The sequence below is a fragment of the Corvus moneduloides genome, chromosome Z (genome assembly GCF_009650955.1).
Source record: "Corvus moneduloides isolate bCorMon1 chromosome Z, bCorMon1.pri, whole genome shotgun sequence".
In the NCBI taxonomy this organism is placed as follows: Eukaryota; Metazoa; Chordata; class Aves; order Passeriformes; family Corvidae; genus Corvus; species Corvus moneduloides.
Genome location: NC_045511.1, coordinates 384601 through 404218, shown reverse-complemented (window position 1 = coordinate 404218; position 19618 = coordinate 384601). Strand labels below are relative to the sequence as shown.

General features: G+C 44.8%; 1 protein-coding gene across 4 annotated transcripts in view; it reads left to right on the top strand.

The window, feature by feature from the left end:
• The window catches only part of NEDD4L (NEDD4 like E3 ubiquitin protein ligase), a 104624-nt gene that overhangs the window by 19846 nt on the left and 65160 nt on the right, over nucleotides 1-19618 (top strand). The window contains exons 1-2 of one of the 4 annotated variants that reach the window (XM_032095997.1): nucleotides 3885-3941; nucleotides 9015-9088. Coding sequence is in view for 1 of the 4 variants with exons in the window: in XM_032095998.1 (XP_031951889.1) it covers nucleotides 9015-9088 (74 nt within the window). In the remaining 3 variants the exon portion in view is untranslated. Of the gene's footprint in view, nucleotides 1-3884; nucleotides 3942-9014; nucleotides 9089-19618 lie in introns of those variants that run through there. The other 3 variants (XM_032095999.1, XM_032096000.1, XM_032095998.1) reach the window with 3 other exon arrangements.

Here is a 19618-nt window from a genome sequence, read left to right as displayed (position 1 = left end):
TGTGGGAACTGATAGTCTAAAATAGTGTTACACTGGATTTGTGTGCCATTTCACATAGGAAAAATGAAGAGGATTGTATTAAGTGTAAGGTGTAATTTTTCACTTTTAAGAAGTTTGAATGTTAGGGGCCTAGTGCATTTCATGAGATCAAGAAACACCAGTTCAAGATGTTTAATGATTTTAAAAAAAAATAATTAAAATACAAGTGTATCAGAGGTTTATTACTGTATCCTGCAGCCGTAGGGAGGAGAGGAGAGATCCAACAGGCAGGAATTGTGCAGCAAGATTGATTTATTTAATTATTTTGCAAACTCTTTTATAGACTTTTTTCTTCATAGTCTAATTGGACAAAGGATCAGCCACCCCCGGGTGGATTGGCTAGAAATCCTAAACATCCATTGTCAAAATATTTTTCTACTGTACCATAAACATAGTTCTACAAGGTTGCAGGTGTTCATAGTTTATAGAACTTTTGCTAATCTCTTCTTGAGAGAGAAAAGTATCCCACGGGCTTTGAAACAAGCAAGAAAATTGTTGCTAGCAGCAATATTGTATCCACAGAGGTTGATTCAGTGAAAGGTAAAAACTTTTGTGTTGTGCTAGAGCAGCTGCTTTGAAAGCAAGTCCTTCTGTCGGGTCCTTCTGTGAGTCCTTACTGCAGGCTGCTAATTGGGAATTCAGACCCTTTCTCTTTACTGGAGGTGGTTGTCAGACGTCCACTGGGGACATGGATTTTTAGTGGTTCTCTTTTGCCTAATAAGTTTTGAAGTACTGCTGAAAAGTAATGGATCAGTGTGGGTCCTAACCTGAGGATAATGAGGATTTGAAATTAAACCAACCTGCCTTGTTCTTTTGCCAGTGTCAGGACCAGTGTCCTGTTGTCATCTTACACAGAATCATCATTCCTTTGTTTTATGGTGCTTTGTGCATGTCAGAAAGTGGGGTACTTGTTTGAATAAAACCTTGAGGTTGTAATTAATCAGTTTGGTTTCTGTATATCCAGAGGGAAGGAGATGGAGTTCTGTCAGATTTTTCTTCAGGAATTCTCTGTTGAAATTCACAGTTAATGTTCAGTTTGGATGCAGATGGTCTTGGTGCTGGTGTCTCATGCAATATTAAGATTGAGCGTGTTTTTTTGGGGTGGTTTCATGGGTTTTTTTCATTTTTAAAGCTAAATTCGTATAGGAGAGTCACTGTCAGGTCACAGGTTGCTGCAAATGCACTACTTACTCCTAGTCAAAGCTTTGTTCAGGTTTTTCATAACAACATGTATGAAATGCTTTTCCATTTCTCTTCTCCCACCAAAGATTAAACACTTCTCTTGTCCAGAGAAAAGCAGATAAAGGTTTCCTTTGGGAAGAGAATTTCCTAGACTCTAAATGCAAGGCATGTACAGATAATTCAGCAAATATACCCTCCTGCCACTAACTAGGGTGTTAGTGGGCATTGTGATATCGGGTTGAAGGTTGAACTTGGTGATCTTGGAGGTCTCACCCAACCATAATGATTCTGTGATTCCTGCATGAGACACTGGAGAGCTCAGTCAACAAGGTTGTGCAGAAAACAATGTTTTGCTTACATGAATTCTTTTAATGAGTGATATAAATAGCTCTAAAAGTTAAATAAGGAGACTAAAGTCTTGTGTGGTACAGCAAGTCCATTAAATTAAAGTTCTTTTGCATCTTCTTAGGTATTTCCAAAGCTCACAGGTGGCCTGGTTCAACACGCTTTCTAAAATGGCTCAAGTATATCTAACTGCGTGGAGTTCAGTGGGTTTCTATTAAAATAGATCACAATTCACTTGGAACACTTAGTTTTTTAAAATATGCGGTAAAAATACCTTGTAGGCAGATTTTCGTGAGGGCAGTACTGTGGTTTGAGCCTGTTAATAGTGTGCTTTCAGCATTGGGCATCTGGAGTCCTGGTCCCACACACTGTCGCTGATGTGCAGGTACCTTTGATCCCCATCCACCGCTCCTGATGTCTGTGTTTTAACTTGCTCATTCCAGTTTTGTGTGCTCTTTTCTGCTGGTTTGTCCCCATGGGAGAGCAGCAGCATGATAGTGTCCCTCTAAGATAAACCTGTGTCGGGATGAAATTCTGCCTAGTGTTTTTTTTCTGCTGACTGTGTTATTCCAGCCAAGGAAAACATGAATACAGTCCTTCTTCTTTAGCGGTCTGAAGTCCTAGAAATAGGACCTAAATCACTATTGTAAAACATTTAATATTTTTCTGCTGTATGAGCTTATGAATACCGTAGTTCTCCAAACTCTGCAGTTCTTTTTATGCCTACTGGTGTTTGCTTCATCTTTTGATTCCTGCTGCGTGAGAATCCTTGCTCAGCCAGGAGTACTCTGGAGGACCATGTATGCTCCATGAACTGACCAATGCATTGTAGCCAGGAGGGTCTTTCTGATCCAAACTGCACAGCCTTCTTTCCTCCAAAAGCTTTTAGGTTTAGTTGCTCTAGTTTTGCAGTCTCCTGTGGAGAAAATAATGGGGTTTTTACAAACACATTGCATCCTCCAGCAAGGGTTGAGAAGTCCGTGGGTAAGAAAAGGCACAGTTTGATTTACTCTTGGAGGGGGAGTGTGACGAGCACTTGCAAGGACAGAGTTCTGAGCTGGGTTTCCAGGCTGCTTGTGGTGAAGCGTCTGAAAGGAGATTTTAATGTCCCTGCTTGAGCCAGATGAGTTGTAACCAAGTGACCTTTTAACTTTGTTTTCCTATGCTGAACTTGCAGAGGAGAGTGGAGATGTGGGTCATAGCCCTGGTGCATGGTTTTGTTTGCATTGCACAACTGAGATTTTATCAAACACTGTTGGCAAAATTGCCACGGACAATTTCAAGATTAGTAAGATATTGCAAGAATTATAGTGAGACTTACTACATTGTGTTGCTATGGCCTTCAGAAAGTCACTGTGATGTCGTCAGAGATCAAGCTGTTTCCTTGGGGTGCTCTCAGCTGCCTTCCCTGGGCGTGATGGTGACAGCCCACCAGACAGAGCATCCCACTTGGGTTCTCCCTCTTGGGCTGCCCAGCATGGTTTGATGTTAGGGAGGACCCAGTCAGAACAAGGTAAACCAATTTGGGAATACTCTCTGCAGGAGGTTGATGTGGAATAGCTTCCTAGAGCACAGTTTTTTCACTCAGCCGTATGTGGGTTGGTTTAATCTGCCAACAAATCAAAGTAAGAATCAGCTCAACTTTTCTGCCATTGAACTTGGTTTCAGTTGCTGGGAGATTTAGGAGAAGCCTCACATGTTTTTTAGGCTTGCTGTGGCCAACACTGGCCCTTAAGTAGATGACGCATACTTTATTTTACTTTGGAACTACAGATCCTGGTTGATTTTTTTTCCCCCTGCAAATGTGGAGAATTAAGAGCAGTGCGTGTTCGGGTGACTGCGTGTATGTGGGTTTTTATTCAGGGAACCAGAAGTGCCACAGTTAAAACATTGAACTAGAGGTTTGTTGTCTTTTCCATTTGGATTTGTTTTGCCACCAAAACACTGAGTTAAAGATCTGTTATCTTTTTTAATATGTTATGTTTTGCAAACTTTCAGATATAATAAAACTAGAGATGAGGTGCTCAGTGGGTGAAACCAGATTCACAGAGTCTGCGTGCAGGTAGCATTCCAGTGGGATCTGGTTTCTCTCCTCACAGTCAGTGGAAATTTACCTTGCTGGAGCCTATCATGGGTTGGAATCAAAAATGTCTCTACACAGAGAGAAGGGGGAAAAAAAGCCAAACTGAACCCAACCAACACTCCCCCACTGTGGCTCAGGCGAAGTTCTCTCCAGGTGAAACCCAAGCTCGCTGGCCTTTCCCCTCGTTGCCTTGGTGATGGTCATTTATTGCCTCTGTCGGCTGAACTTCCGCGGGCGGAGGCGGCGGGCGAGCGGCGGTGCCTGGCGGAGCTCTCGGCGTGGGGGTCCCGCGGTAAGTGCAGCTCGCGAGGGCCGCGGCGTGACAGCGGGGTATGCTGTGCTGCCAGGTGACAGCCTGGCATCCCACGTGGGCTGGCTGCGGCTGCGTGCGCCTCAGAAAATAGGAGAATAAATCTGCCCGTCTTGGGGTGCTTGACTCGGAGGCAGTTTTATATAGCTTTGGAAAAACACGTTAAATGTTTAATCTTCCTGGTCTGAATGGCAGCTGTTCAAATATCGGCTTGCATTGATCCAGCCGTTGTGCCTTTCACACTTGTCTGTTCATTTAAACGAGTCAACCTTCTAATTTTATACCCCCATCGATTGTTATTTCAGGCTATTCTCTTAATGCGTACGCTACATGTGTCATGGGATTGTCTGTCCTGTTGGAAGTTGACATCTGCAGCTTTCCTTCTTACACCAGACTGGATTGCTGTGGCTTTCTTTCAGTGTGCATTTAGAACATACAGATGTGTATTCCAAAGCTTGTTCAGGTTGGTTTTACAGCACTTCCATGTGGGTTCAGCTGGTGTGGGCTGAGCTGCATCTCCTGGATCACCCTTTGAACGGGCAGCATTTGACCCTGCCAGTGGGGGAGAAGGCAGCTTGGGACACTGTGTTTGGCCTGTGTTCTTTCTCTTCTGCTGTCACAACTCTTCTCTGAACTCCCCAGCTCCAGGATATTTTACTGATCTAAGGGCAGGACTTAATAATTATTGTTTTCTTTTTGTGAGTGCTTTAAGGGGTGTTAGAAATTACTTGGCTTTTCAGAGCAGCTGGAGAAAGTGAATGTGATGTGTGTTTAACAAAGAATTAACAAAATGTGAATTGTACAGATAAATATACATACAAAAGTCTCCTAAATCTGGAAATGCATCTGTGTTCCTTCATATTTTCTGAGGTGAATTGAGGTTTGTTCACTGTTGATGAAGTCTGGGTTTTGATCTATAATAGGCTTCCAATTCTACAGCTTAGTTCCACCTAAGTAAGCCAAGTCCTCTGAAACGGCACTGGGAACTGCAGCTAAGAGACCACAACCTGTGTAGAGGTTATCCTTCAGCAAAGAGGAGAACTCTGTAACCTTTGACATGTTTTGGGAAGGCAAGAATACGCAAACTTCACGTTAATGATTGGACAAAGTAGAAGTCAGTGTGGACGTGGGGAGCAGTGGAGCTCAGCACTAATAGGTAACCAGGCCCTTCAGGGCAGGCTGCTGCAGCACCTGGGGAGGCTATGTTTGGGGGCAGGACAGGAGCATGGGCAGGGAGAGCTGCTGGAATGTGCACGTGGAGCTGCCGAAATGCTCACAGCCCCATGGCCATCCCCACCTGCAACACAGCCTCGCGTTCCCAGCAGCCTCACCAGTGGATTGGGACAGCACTGCTTGGAATTCCTGGTTGTGTTCTGCATTGTAGGTGCCAAACCCGAGCGAGGCAGGAATGGAACTGCAGCATCAGCTCTGGGGCTGCACAAAGCACAGCCTGGCCTCTGGAAGCAGGAGCCACCCAGAGTAAGGAATGGCAGCACCTGGAGCCCCTTTCCAGGCTCAGAATGCTACAGGCAAGGTTGAAATAGGATAGAAAAATATCTCTGTGGGGTGAGCTGAACTCCTCTTTCAAACTGTGCTTCAAAAAGCAGCTTAGGATATGTGCTTTACAAAACACAGGGAATTCAGGAATACAAAAATTGCAGAGTCAGGTGTTCACTTCCTGCACAGAAGGTGAATACGGTTTAATCTCACCACAAGTATTTCTTTCTGCTATATAATTTCAACTCTGAGCAGAACAAAAGATTCTTCCTTGACAAATGGCATCTCAAGTGGCAAGTGACTTCTGAAGCCTTGTCTTCCCTTAACTGTTCCCAGCTCGCCATTTCCTGCCTCATGATCTCTGTGATGTTGCAAGGAGGAAAATTTGGCTGTTCATGGAAGGATGGGGTGGGATGATAAGCAGATGAGGGTGGGTGCTGGTCTCTTGGGTGCAGGAGAAGGGGAAGGAGTACCCCAAGATTGTGTCCTGGAGCGTGCAGTTGCCTCTACTGCTTGCTGACTCAAAGGGATATTGGATACTGTTGCCAGAAAATGGGAGTTTGTGTTGGGAAATTGCATTTTAAGAATATGTTAGGTGATTGATCACTGATGGAAGTCTTTCAGTCAGGATACTTAACTGCCAGTAAATTGTGCTCTGCGGCTTTTGTGTGGATCAGGTCATGGTCTGGACAGTTTGAGGCTGAGTGTGTGTTCAGCAGTGTCAGCTCATGTGAGACCTGAAGCTGTTCAGCTGAGAGAACTCGGGGTTACGCCATTGCTTCTGGAATCTCTTTCCTTTTTAAGATATGGCTGGGCTAATGAAGCAAATGCTTTTTTAGAGTCCAACAGAAGAACCATCTTGCTCCAGTCAGGGGCTCGTCCCTCATCAACTTTCACTTTGCATCTGATGCTTGGGGCAGGATGCCCATGGTCGTTCCATGGTGCTGCCACAGGTGCTGGAGGAGGCCCTCATTTCCCTCGGCGCGCTGCTCCTGTGGTGTGTGTAGCTGCTTCCCTGACACGAGTCCCGCAGAGCCGTGCTGTGTCTCTGATCAGCCTTGTTGCCCTGCTTTGCTTGCTCGTTTGTTTACTTGCAAATTAGGACTCCAGCTGTATGTTTGTTATCCTTCAGCCTCACTGTCTGCCCTGTGTCAGTTCCCCGCTTTTTCTTAATCCTCCAAATCTGTCTCCTTATCCCATTCTCTGCTTGTGCTGGGGATCACTTTATTATTTGGGGTTTGGATCCTGGGTCTTCTTGCTCAGAATTTTCTGTGGTTAGTGATCTTGTCTTGGCTGCTCTCTGTCATTGTGCCCTGGGTTTACAATAAAAATGAAAAAACCCTAATTTTCTTGTACAGAGAGGGCTGTGTGGAAACCTGCATCAGGTAATTGGTGCTCTGTGAGTCTCAGGCTGTGCCCAGCCAAGCAATCCTTTACCTGATGTTTTGGTAGACAATGAGGTGAGATCACCTCACTGTTACTATAATAATTTAACTCCTTTTTTACCTAGACACAGCACACTTGGAGATAAAGGAAGAAATTGGGACACAAGGAGCCAGCAAAAGTTAATACATATGGTACATATGGTAGGCCTTATCACTAATTGAGGTGGTTTAATTTTTTTTTTTAACATTACATATATATGTATACATATTTCATGCATATGAAAATTGGAACAAACATTTGCAAAAGCTCTTGTTCTGCTTGTTAAATTGGAATACTGAGCAGAGGCTGAGAGCCTCCTCGCAGGAGGGAACAGGATCATAGCTTCTGGGGTACTTAAAGTGGGATGCGACCCTTCAGGTGTGTTTTTGAGAATCTATTTAGATCACCTGGAGCATCATCTTTTGTATCTTGCAAAACTGATTTAGGGATCCTCCAGTAGTGGGACTTCCTCTTGCCTTGTTTTCTCTTTTAAAGATGGTGGGGGGGGTTGTTTGTTCATTTGGTTTTGTTTTTCTTTGATTTCTTTTGAATCAGCTAATATGCAGAAGTGCCCTCAGTGCAGGAAGAAGATGCCACTCTAGCAAAGTCGGTGTTGGACTTTGTTAGAGGGAATCTGAGTAGCACTGTTAATCTAGAAACAGCTATGGCAACTTCTCCTCTAGTTCTACCTCAGTGAGGTCCGAACAGTCTGGGTTTCTGCTTGGGTTTTTCTATACTGTCTTCTCTTATTGAAGGAATTATCTTGATCACAATTTGCAAGTTCATTGCCTTTTGTATATTAAAAGCCCTCTAGAAAACCAGGCACATGGTACATGGGAAAAAACTTCAATATCCACTAATGTGAGTCCATTGAATTGTTCTTTTTCACATGCTGTTTTGTTCATCTCTCAGGTAAGCTTTGGGCTCTTTTGGGGAAAAAAAATCCTGTTCCCTTAATTAGAAACTACCTTGCAGTGTTAAGTGCTGCTGGGGAGAATACCAAACCACAGGTTTACAGGAAGGATTTCAGTCTCAAGTGTTGTTTTACAGCAGCCCTGTTCCTCAGGCAGGACATGTGCCAGGGTGGAACTTGCCCTCCAGACAGGTTCAATGGGACTGTTGTTTTCTGATCCCCTGTCCGTGCCTCCTTCCAGAGGGGTGAGTTTGGCTGCCCAGGTATGGCTTTTCTTCGGAGCTGGTCCTGACCTTCCTCTCAGTTGGAAAAATCCGTGCCAAGACAGCTGACAAAGCTGTGTCTGGCTTTCAGCTGCCTAAAGCAAACAGACCAGGAGAAACCTGTGGGAAAGTGTGATTGTTTTCTGAACCAGCTTCAAGGAACGGAGTCTCAAGTTACTGTAATTGAATCCGGTATCTTGCAGCTCTGGGAGGCTTATCAAAGAAGAGACGGTATCGCTGATATGGGGGACTGCAGAACCTGTTTCTGTAGAAGACTTTCCAGGTTTCATTTTGGTGACCTCTTTGTGTCGCTCAAGCAGGGGGAAAAAAATAAAGTAAAAAAAAGGCCATTTTTACTGATGTTCCTCAGGTGCTTCATGTAATGAAGTGATAAACTGAGCATCAGGCTGATGCTCCAGTGATGTGCATCTGCAGGACTTGCCATCTGTCACTGAACACTGGTTTTGAGCTCTCCACATACACCAAGGTGGTGAGACAGGCGTAAAAAACTCATTTTAAGGATTTATTTTAACCGTGCATCCTTGTTTTTTACACCACAGACATCTCTCATAACTAAAATGTTATGAATATTTTCGCTTGTGTTTGAAGACCTTTAGTGTCAATGCAGAATGAATTTGTGGCATATGGATCACTTAGGATGTGAAATTGCCCTGTTCAGCAAATCCTCTTCTACTTTTATTGCTGTTATTGTTACAGTGTTACTGCTGTGATGTTATTACTGTTATCTACTCTTACTCTGCCTTTGTTGAACTCTTAACAGCTCTGACTGGAGTCGAATATTCCTCATGGTTGGATTCAGATAAGCCTTCCAAGAGGTGGTTCTTTTCCAAATCCTCCCTAGGAGAGACTCCCGCTATCTGTTAGCCTCTTGCCAACTGTTGATCTTCAAAGTGACCTGCAGAATAACCATTAAACCCACTTTCTTTTTTGTCGCAGGAGGAGTCTCGCGTCCTCAGGGTGAAGGTGGTTTCTGGCATTGATCTGGCAAAGAAAGACATCTTTGGAGCCAGGTGGGTGTTGTGCAGTGCCTGTGATCCTTGGAACATGATCAGCTTGGCAGGGCAAGGGCCCTGCGAGGGCTGCAGCCCCTGCAGGTGCTGGGTGTGCATCAGCACAACTGTTAACGCAGCTCTGGCTGCTCCTGCCCTCTCCTTGCCTCAGCTCTGTGAGCACAGGAAGCAGCTCAAAGCCCAGGCTTGCAGAACCCAACCAGGTAATAGCCGGGGGAGAAGCAGATTCTGAAGCTGAAATGAACCCAAGCCCAGTAATTTTCTTTTTCTGAAGGTTAATTCAGGCTTGACGTTCCTGCTCTATTAAGCCTAAGCATGACGAAATGCTCTACTGCAAATGTTCCAATCTACTTAGAAAGGTTTTATCAGTTTGAAATTAGTGGTATCCAATTTTAGCTTTTATTGAAATGACTAATTTCTTAATGTATAAATGAGCCTCCCTGTGGGTTTTCCTGTATTTCTTTAATGATGCTTACAAATTGTTCATTAACTTGTGTATCTGCTTAAAACTACATGAAAGAAGCAATTTAAAGTTTAATCAACTTTGATATTTTGGGTGAAATTTGCAACAAGCGTTCCTTTGGTAGCTGTGTGCAGAACATGGTAAACCAAAGCTTTTTTATTTTCTTTCTCCAAATGGGCTGTTTTGACAAACAGTTTTTGATGCTGACCATAAGCAACATAACTTTTATCTTTCATAATGCATGAAGCTAAATCCAGGTGTAATTTGTACTGAATCGTGTTGATGTGGCCCTTAAAATATTTTAAGGAAATTGGTCTTGAGTCAGTAGGATTTCCATAAATGCGGAGAGTTAAAAACATATTCCCTACATGTATTTTTAAATCTGTTTTAATCATTCAAATGAGTTAATCTACAGTCATTTGAAAACACGTTGGTGTTGCAGAGTTGCGGCCCCAGCAGCTCCTGTTCCTTAGCGTGGTGGAGCCGTGCAGGGCTTCAAACTGGGGCAGAACAGTTCCCGTGTTCCTGCCTAACTGTGAAAGATTAACTACAAGGCATACATTGTGTTTTGCATCTCAGTGGGTTGTCCTGACCATTTTTAATCAACTTTACCATTATAAAACACTGCCTGTGGGCTTGCAGAATCTGAAAGCCATTTCCTTCTTGATTAAATCTAAGGAAAGTCTCTTACCAGTGTAGAGCACTGGAGAAACTTGTACTTTTCTTCTGAAGATTGTAACGGTAAAGAAATCTCAGTGCTTTTGAGGGTTTTTTTTTTTTGGGGGGGTTCTTTTTGACTTAGGAAATCATTTCCCTAGCAAGTAAGGATATCTAAGGACACTCAGAGGAAACCACCTTGCTCTCCACAACACCCTGACAGGAAAGTGCTGCCAGGTGGGGGTCAGGCTCTGCTTCCAGGGAACAAGAGGAAAGGGCCTCAGGTTGTGCCAGGGGAGGTTCACGCTGGGTATTAGGGAAAATATCTTTCCGAAAAGCGCTGCCCAGCCCTGGCACAGCTACCCAGGGCAATGGTGGATTCCCCATCCCTGGAGGGATTTAAAAGCCATTTAAATGTAGCGCTTGGGGACGTGGATTTGTGCTGGACTCAACGATCTTAGAGGGTTTTTCCGACCTCATAGCTTCCTATGATTCTCCTAAGAGTTCAGGAATTTATGGAATTATGGTCACAATGACACAAAGTAACTAGAATGTAGAGTGGCATAGTAACTGTGAGCACCCTGAGGTGATGGTTAAATGTGGGGAATTTCATCCGCATAGGTGCAGTGAACGTGGATGTAAGAGGCTGGTTGGTGTAGATGTAAGTGGGGGTCTGTGACCTGCTTTATATTTTGCCCTGTAAAATTACAAGTCTGTGATATGTACTGATGGCTAACAGATACTGCAGACTGGGATTTTGTGAATTTAATATCAGCTTGCATGTGTGAATGTTTGACATTTATTTCCTTTTAATTCCCTTCCAACTTCTTAATTGAAGTGTCTTAATAAATTTCATACAAGAATCCAAGTACTGGCTGGAATCAGAGATTGTGTGTATCCCATAAAGGTACAGCTGATGGGGTGCCTTAGTTGCTCTATTTTGCCTTCTAAATCATGAAGTAAGGGAAAATTGTGGCTGTCTGGAAGTTGAAAAAGTAAAGTGCTTCTCAGTTAAAAATGTGGATGTTTTTCATTGTCAGGGAGCTGTGCCTCTAGTGACATAAGTTTGTTATGGGTTGCCTCTGGTTTTATTGCTTTTACCTGCTCTTTTCTGAAAAGCCCTTTCTCTGGTTTGATTTCCTGTGTCCAGGATCTATGATGGAGCTGGGTAAGGCAGGCTCCAGGCTGCTGCTAGGATTGTAAGTCATGCTGTATACTCCTGTTGTGAGCAAGGCTGCTTGAAATGTGGCTGAATTCTTTAATTCATGTGTGTCCTGTCACTGGTTCACAGTGGGAGGAGAGCACATGTGGCTGTGGCTTTGCAGGTGACAAAGATGGCAGATGTTACAGCTATTCTTTTAAGTCCGCTATCACTATTTCTAGTCTGCTTTGAGTTGTGGTATATCTGGTTTTAACTATTGAAAAAACTGTGGTGATAGCTGTACCCCTGGAGCCATCCCCTCCAGCACGGGTTGAGATAACAGCCTGTTCCCCTTCTCGTACTGATGGCTCCTCTGATCAGCAGAGACAAATCCATTGAAGGGAGTTGCTTTCATAAATTAATCGAACCATTTAAAAAAATAATCTGGCTCCTGAATGACTCTTCAAATGACCTGCCTCTTCAGCACTTGCATGTGTGCCGGAGGGAGAGTGCAGTGTGCATCCCGACCGAGGGAGGCCCCGGAGGTGGAAACAGAGCAGTGACCGAATTCCCAGAGCCACTTGACTAGAGGGCAGTTGCTCAAGTAGGAGAGAGTTCATATTCTGTTGTTACTTCTTCCTTTTTCTAGCTGATTTGCAATGGAAGTTTTTCCAGTGTAGTGGAAATGAACGCGTTATTAACAGTGTGGGAAGGGAAAGAAACCAGCTGAGAGCTTCCTGTGATCTAGCCCTAGCTGGACTTTGGAATGTGAAAGCGGCATCTGCACTGCTCAGCAAGCACACGTGGCTCGTGCTTTCCCTGTGGAATTAGTGTGCTCCCATAAAAGCTGTGGAGTGCAGGGAGCAGCCGTGGGCAGGTGTTGAGATGAGCTCAGTCACTGCTGGATGCGGAGCAGGGGTGTGTCCCTGCCTGGGAAGGAGGGGAATGGGTCCCCACAAAGGCAGAGCCGGTGGCTTTCCAAAAGGGGCTGTTGTCAGTGGCAGTGCACCCCAGGGCACTTGACGGGCAGTCCCAGGAATGGCACGAGCCAGAACTGTCTGCTTCCCCCGTGGAAAATGCTCTGGGCTTGCCCAAAGAAAGCCCTTGATGGGACAGCGAGACGAGGACTTGTCTGAAGTGTGTGGCCGGTCTAGGAGAGGCTGCTGGGATAGGAAGAGATGAAAGGCTTCTCATCAGAAATATGCTGGATAATCGATAGTTTTATTTGTGAAACCTTAATGTTGATGGTCATACAGGTGCGTGAAATGAATATTGGGCTGGCAGGCGTGGGCACGGGGTATCGGTGTGTCCATTGCAGGGCGCAGGCCTGGCTCGCGTGCGGGGCCGGCAGCCCGGCCTCCTCTGCGCTGTGCCTGGCAGCAGAGGGCGCCAGAGAGCTTCCACAGCTCCCGCCGCGAGCCTGGCGGCTTCCGAGCAAATCAGGCTTTCCGGTTTTTCGCCAAAATTAACAGATTTTTACCCGTTTCTACGTCTTATGTTCTTTAGGATGTACTGGGTATATATTTCAGGAGCTGTAAATGGAGAAATGGTGCTTATTCGAGGATGTGGTCTTGCTATGTAATAAGAGGACTTGGTAATAATTCCTGACAGTTATAATGTCATAGTGAAAAATAATTCTCATCAGATAATTGCTCAGTGGAAAAATGTCTTTGTACAAATACAGAAATGTAAAATGTTTCTTGTTACTGGAAGAAAGAAGTACCTCTGTTCAGCTCCTCAGTCTTCCCACCTGCCTACTATCTACTGTGATCTGTGAGTTTACCTGAATCTGGTATCTTTAAAAGAAAAAAGGGGCATGTCAATAAAATTATCTAAGGAAAACCCTTTGGTCTTAAATATTTAAGGTAGAACTTCTGTCTTTATTCCTCTTTGCTGTCACATAAAATCATTAAGGGGAATGGATTGAAATAATCAGCAGCTTCTACTATTTATATCTGTTAATTTTTCCTCCTAGACTTAGTGATCTTGTAATGGAAAGATTGTCCATATCTGACAGTTCCCAGGATGCATTGATTCCTTGGTGGCAGGAGGACCAGTTTGCCTGACCTGGACCATGTCATCCCATGGATGCTTTGACTGTGTCACCCTTCCTCTGAACCTGCTGCTCGGTTGCCTGAGGTGCTGCCTGAGGGCTGGCACTCCCAATAAGCCATGACCCTGTAAAATGAGGTTTTGCTTGCTGTCCTTCAGCTGCCGTGTTGTCAGGGAGGCCTGCACATGCCCACCTGGGCTAGAGGGACCAGTGCCAACTCACATCCCATCCTGCCATATGCTGCCCTTTGCTCATGCCTTGATCTGTTGTACCTCCTCTCACACTTGGGTTGTGCCCTCTTAAGGGCCAGGGACCATCTTTCTGTTCTCTGTCCAGTATGTGGAATTTTTGCATGTTTAATAAACACCATGGCAATCTTTTTATTCTTTTACAGAAATCACAATTGAACCAATGATTTATGTAAGTGAAGACAAAAAAATAGTTGAGGTTTGAGTGTCTCCTTGAGTGACAGTAAGGCGTGGAAACTTGTCATGAGACTAATGCAAATGCTGGGAGCCGAAGGCGACTGTGGCAGAAGTGAGGGAGCCCAGGGCAGCGGTGGGAGCTGTGCTGGTGCCCCAGCACAGGCAGTGGATGACCCAGGAGGGAACAGGGCAGCAGCAAGCCCAAGGGCTGGTGAAGGTGGTGTGAGGGACACTTGTGTCCCCCCAGACTGGGGGGGATGTTTTAGGAGGTAATAAATTGTGGATTACCCCTCTAAAGTGAATGTTTTGATGCAGATTTAAGCAGGATGCCGTAAGTACTCATTGCTGTTTCTGTCTCAGAAGACTCCCAGGCTGCAGCCATGGTGTTGGGGTGCACAGGCCAACCCTTGCTTGCTGTCACTGCCCAGAGCAGGCTGGGGGTGCTGAGGGCAGTGTCTTGTTCCGAGAAATAATGTCCCTGAACTATTTTACCCATAGAAGAAGTAGTTAGAAAATACTTCAGTGACACTGATCAGGAAATTTAATGCCAAATTTTCAGCTTTGTAGCAAAAGCCCCTGGGTGGGTGATAGAGGTTTGGCTCTCCTTTTCTCTTCCCTGCTCTTGCAAGCAGTATGAAGAGGAATGAAATTTTGGGCTCCTTTGTAAAGAGCTCTGGAGCAGATAGATGGGAGTGTGTTCTAGAACTATTATTTTGTGAATAAATATATAATACTCTAATTGAAAGTAAATGTGAGCAAATTGATGCAGAAACAGATCAATAAATAATGCAATGCTATCAAACATAGAAGTTACTTTAAGCCTGTGTTGGCTTTAAAGTGTTGCGCTGTTGTTTACAGTTTGTCAGATGGGGCTGTTATTCTGGTAACAGGTAATACCTTTTCTTTGGCTTGAATACTTTACCAGAGAAATGGGCACAGCCTTAATGCATGACTTCAGCATATCTGGATTTTAAGAATTTTCTTATGGTTTAAAATGTTTAGATTTAATTTAAAAGTTTGTTTCCCCTAATGTGGATTTGGAACTGGAAACCCAAGACCAAGGCTGTTTTTCAGGAGTTGATTCTAGTTTGATGGTACAGAGTAATCCTATTGTTAATGGATCCTCTTCTCCAGATGAGCAGACCCAGATCTCTCTGTCCCAGTATGTGAGGGTCCCTTAATCATCTTTGTGGCCTTTTTTTTGACTTTCTCCAGTGTGTCTCTGTCCCCCTTGCACTGAGGGCCCAGCACTGGACCAGTCCTCCAGGTGTGGCCTCACCAGTGCCCATTATTAACACAGTAAGCTGTGTCACTTTAACATGCTGTGCTGCATGTGTGTGTTTTATAAATTTATGACAATTTTATAAAGAACTACAGAAAGTAGAAATAAAATGAAGAATGAGGCTTATTCAGGAGTCCTGTATTTGAGAGATAATGTCAGCCTATGTGATCTGAGTTGGAAAACTAAGCATTTTGAAAGATGACTTCTTAATTTCACCAGGAGATGTGTAACTGTTTACTGAGTGGGACACTGTGGGCTGATGTGAAACTGTCCTGTGGGGAAATCACTCATCCCTGCCTCTGTTGTCCCTGGTACCTTCTTTGCCAGAAGGAGCAGTCTGGTAAGGGGAAGGTGTGTGGTTAATCTCATCAAAACCTCATTGCAGCTATGAGTAATAGCACACCAGAACAAAACTGAACTCCCCCTCCCAGCCTGTTTGATTAGTGTTCTTGGAGCTGTTGTTGGTAATTCCTGAGTGCAGCCTCCCTGTATGATCTGAGGGCAGCAGCCTTTTGTGTCACAGGCGGAGCTGCAGAGCTGTGACAGGCGGCCGCTGACCCCTGCGCACAGAAGCTTTGCTTAAATCCGTCTCACTGAGCACATTCTGATGACAAATCACCAGCCTGGCAACCAAGAGCTTACTCTCAGGAGCTGACTCATGGCAAATTTCCTATCATCTCTAAATTAAGGAAGAATTTTCTTGGTTTGATTTGGTTTTGCCTTGGGAGCAGCCACCATCCCTGTCGCCCTCCTGTGCGCTGCCCTGTGCTGCTCCCACTTGCTGGACCACTTCAGTTCCCTTAACCGGGAGATTTTTGGGTGGCAAATATGGGAGAAGATCACTCGTTATTAAGTTTAGTTGGCAGAGTTGTGATGATGTCTGACAAGTGTCAGAGCTGACACAAACTGTAGTGTGGCTTGGAGCACAGAACTTATATTCACTGCAAAAATAGCTTAGTACAGGTGGAAAATGCTGTGGAATACTAAATAATCTCCAGAAAGTGGGTTTTCAGTGTGTGGGTGTGTTGAATGCCCATGCCAAGGTGCTGCCATGGTGCTGTGCGGACCCTGAGAGCACTGGGGGCACCCAGGGCCAGTTCCTGCCAATTTGGGAACGGTTCTCACCAGTGTGGAGCATCAGTGCTAGATGGGGGCAAGGCAAGCCGGGCACCTCAGGAAGGGCTCCTGGAAGGAGCTGGACAGACAGGGGAGTGAGGGCAGAAGTGGGAGATACAGCCCTGTGAACATTCAGGTAAGAGAACCAGCACCAAAAGTCGCTGTCTGGGGGTGGGGTCTGGTTTTTCCTTTTCTTTCAGTGCTGTGGTTGCTGAGGGTAACGGGGAGCAATGGTGACCCTCAGATTCCACAGGTGTGGGGGGACAGGATTGATGCTGCAGAATAGTCCAGCACCCTGGAAGTGGGAGCCTCAGGAAAGTTGGTGAGGAGATTAATCATTCAGCCTTCAGAACAGGACTGGACTCTGTGTAGAATGAACTGGGATGAAGTGAAGACTGGGCAGGCATTTTGTGTGAGGGGACAGAGGCAGGTGGGAGGTGACTGCGCCCTGAGGAGGACGGGCAGCCAGGCCCTTTGTAATGGCCTTGGGAGCAGAACAGCGGGTTTAATGTCAGCCTTTTTCATAGAGGGGGTGGGGGTCAGCTGCTGTCAGCTGAGGGAAGTGAGGTGGGTCCGAGATGTGGGGATGAGGGAAGGACCATCCCAACCCAGGTGTCCCTCGGCTGGGTTACACTGACTTGCACTGGCCTGATAGTTGGTGTTGTACTCGCAGTCGTTTAGTAGTAAAAAATTTATTTTTAATTAAGCAGACTTCCAGTGGCACCCACAAATGCTGAGTTTTGGGAACTTCTGGCAGCTTATGGTTCCTGTCTGCTCTTGATGTAGAAAGAAAATTTAATTAAACTGCAGTCTCGGGAACTATCACATAGTAGCAAATGTGGGTTGTCTTGAAGCTATAGCTGGGCCTGCACCAAGAGATTAAAAATAAAAATCTTCAGGTCAGGGATCAGTTCTGAGCATCCCTTCCTCAGGGCTTTCTCCCAGAAATGCAGGAGATGCATACTTTTGAACGGAAGTTCAACCTTTCCTCAGACTGCTGGGTAAAGAGGAATGCTGCATTCTTGAGGAGGAACAAATGAAATGGTATTTCTGGCCACAAGCACATGATACCCCGTCTCCTGCCATGTCCTGGTGTTGCCAGCTCCTTCAGTAGTGTGAGTTAAAGGCTGGCTCTCCAAGGGTCGTGGCTGAGAGAGCACACCAGCCTGGGAAATCACAGCCTTTGCCAGGTTCAGGAAAGAAAGCAGTGGCATCAAATATTTCAAGGAGAAAAAGCAGAGTTTGACATTTACCTGGCAGCCAGGGGAAACAAAAATGTTTGTGTTGTGTCACAGTTTGGGCCTTCTGCTGACTACAGCTGCAAAAGGCTTGTGGCACAGGGCATTTAGGTGTTGATGTGGCTGGGCTTGGCAAGTACCAGCAAAGGATGAGGCTGCCCAACCTCTGCTGCTGGGACTGTGGCTCCTTCAAACAGTGGAGGCCAGGTGTCTTCTGCAAGGTGTTTGTATAACTCTTCATCAATTGCTGGCACGGTAACTGCTGGGGAATTTAATTCATTAAACCCAGCCCTCGTTCCAAGTTCCCCTCCTGCGGTAGAGGTCAATGGTTCAGGTCTCTTAATGGCAGGGCTTTTGTGCAAGGCAGAATTTGCTATTACCCCAAGTACACAGAAGAGTAAGAAACTTTTCCTTCTGCTGCTTTCCTTAAAATTTAAGCATAATAGAAGTGTCTTTTGCCTTTTGAACTTTTGCTTTATGTCTCCGTGTCCTCTCTGCCTGTTGAAGGCCAAGATTTAAAAGATGTTTTGTGTTGTACAACGTAAATAATTAATTCTTCATTCTTTGCTGTATTTTTGTGTCATTTGTGCTTATATTCAATATGCTACATTGGGATCACCCTGAATCTTACTACCAGTAGCTTGTCTCCATTGAGTGTCCTGAATGTTTTATGTGATTTCACATGCTGATGATCCAGCTTACACTGTGCTCCTGTGGAATGAATAATACAGTGACTTATTTAACACTGAGGAATGGTGTGTCCAGTCAGATGAGCAGTTTCAGCACTGTATATCTTTAAATTGAGGCTGTCCTCCAGTTCTTTGTTTCTTTTCTTTAAGTGAAAATAGATTTGGTACATCAGCTGGGAGCAGGTTGAAGGTGAGAGCAATGGATCAGGACAGAGGGTCTGCAGGGGACTGTTCACTGCTGGTGTTAAGTTCCTGAATAGTGCTTTTATTCCTTTATTTATTTATATTTATTTTGTTTCTTTATTTTGCCTGTTTGGCATTTGACTTGATTGTATACAAACCTTCTGTGGATGGTTATAACAAGGCATCTCTCCTGTTGCTACTGCTGAAATACACCTTTTTGGTTAGAAAGTGACACTGGATTCTGAGACCATCAGTATGTGGGAGTTTTCTGAAACTGAGATCTGGTTTTTAGTGCCTGGAAATAGATGTAACATTACTGGTTTTATTGATACTCACCTGAGTTCATCAGCTGGCACTTGTTCAGTTCATTTTGTGCACACTGAGGATGACGCAATGAGAAACACTATAGCGGCTTCTGCAGGGTATTTGCTGGTGCACTTGGCATGACATTTTCAGTGATTTTCAGTGGTTTTCAGTGACAAATTGGAAGTCTTAGCATTCTAGGCTGTCCCATTATAGAAGTTAAGAGTTATTTGGGATCTAAGGCTAAATTTCATTAGGTGAGGAGTCTTCATTTGCCCTTTCCATGTGACTTTACCATCCATAAGACTTAGAGGTTTGAAAAGATAGTCCCTTTTGCATCACTATCTATCAGACCTCTGTCTTTTTCGCTTTTAGTAGAACTTGTTTCTGTTGCTTTTAGGATAGATGTTCCCAGTGATCTGAAAGCACTCCAGGTATGTCCTGCAAAACATTAGCCAGGCTGTGAGCTGAAGCACAGCATGCTGTGTGTCTCTCAGGCCTGAGCCAGCCCTGGGGGTGAAGATAGCTGAGCTGCCTGCACACCTCTGGAGCCTGTGGTTACAGCTGCTTTCAGGGTGGCACCTGGGAAATGTCTTTCCAGGAGTAATCACATAGCAACACTTTGCTCTTTGGGACATTGTAGGATACAGGTTTGAATGGGGCTGAAAAAGTGGAGGAATCGCTGTGAAACCTGTGTGCTCTTGGTAAAGATTTCCTGTGGGAAGGGGATAAAATAGCTGGAAAAATAACCTTCCTCCCTGCCTGTGAGGGTATTATTTCCTTACCTAGTGGCATGTTGCACAATGAAGATCGGTGAATATATTTAGATGAAAGATTGCCGGCTCCTTGTTATGCACCAAAAATCTCACGTTTAGCGGACTGTCCTGAGTTAGCTTTTCTTTTCAGCCCGGATTCAGGATTTTTTAAATCAGGGGCTGCTGGAAGTCTGTCCTTCACCATGGTCTCTACCACCTAATTCA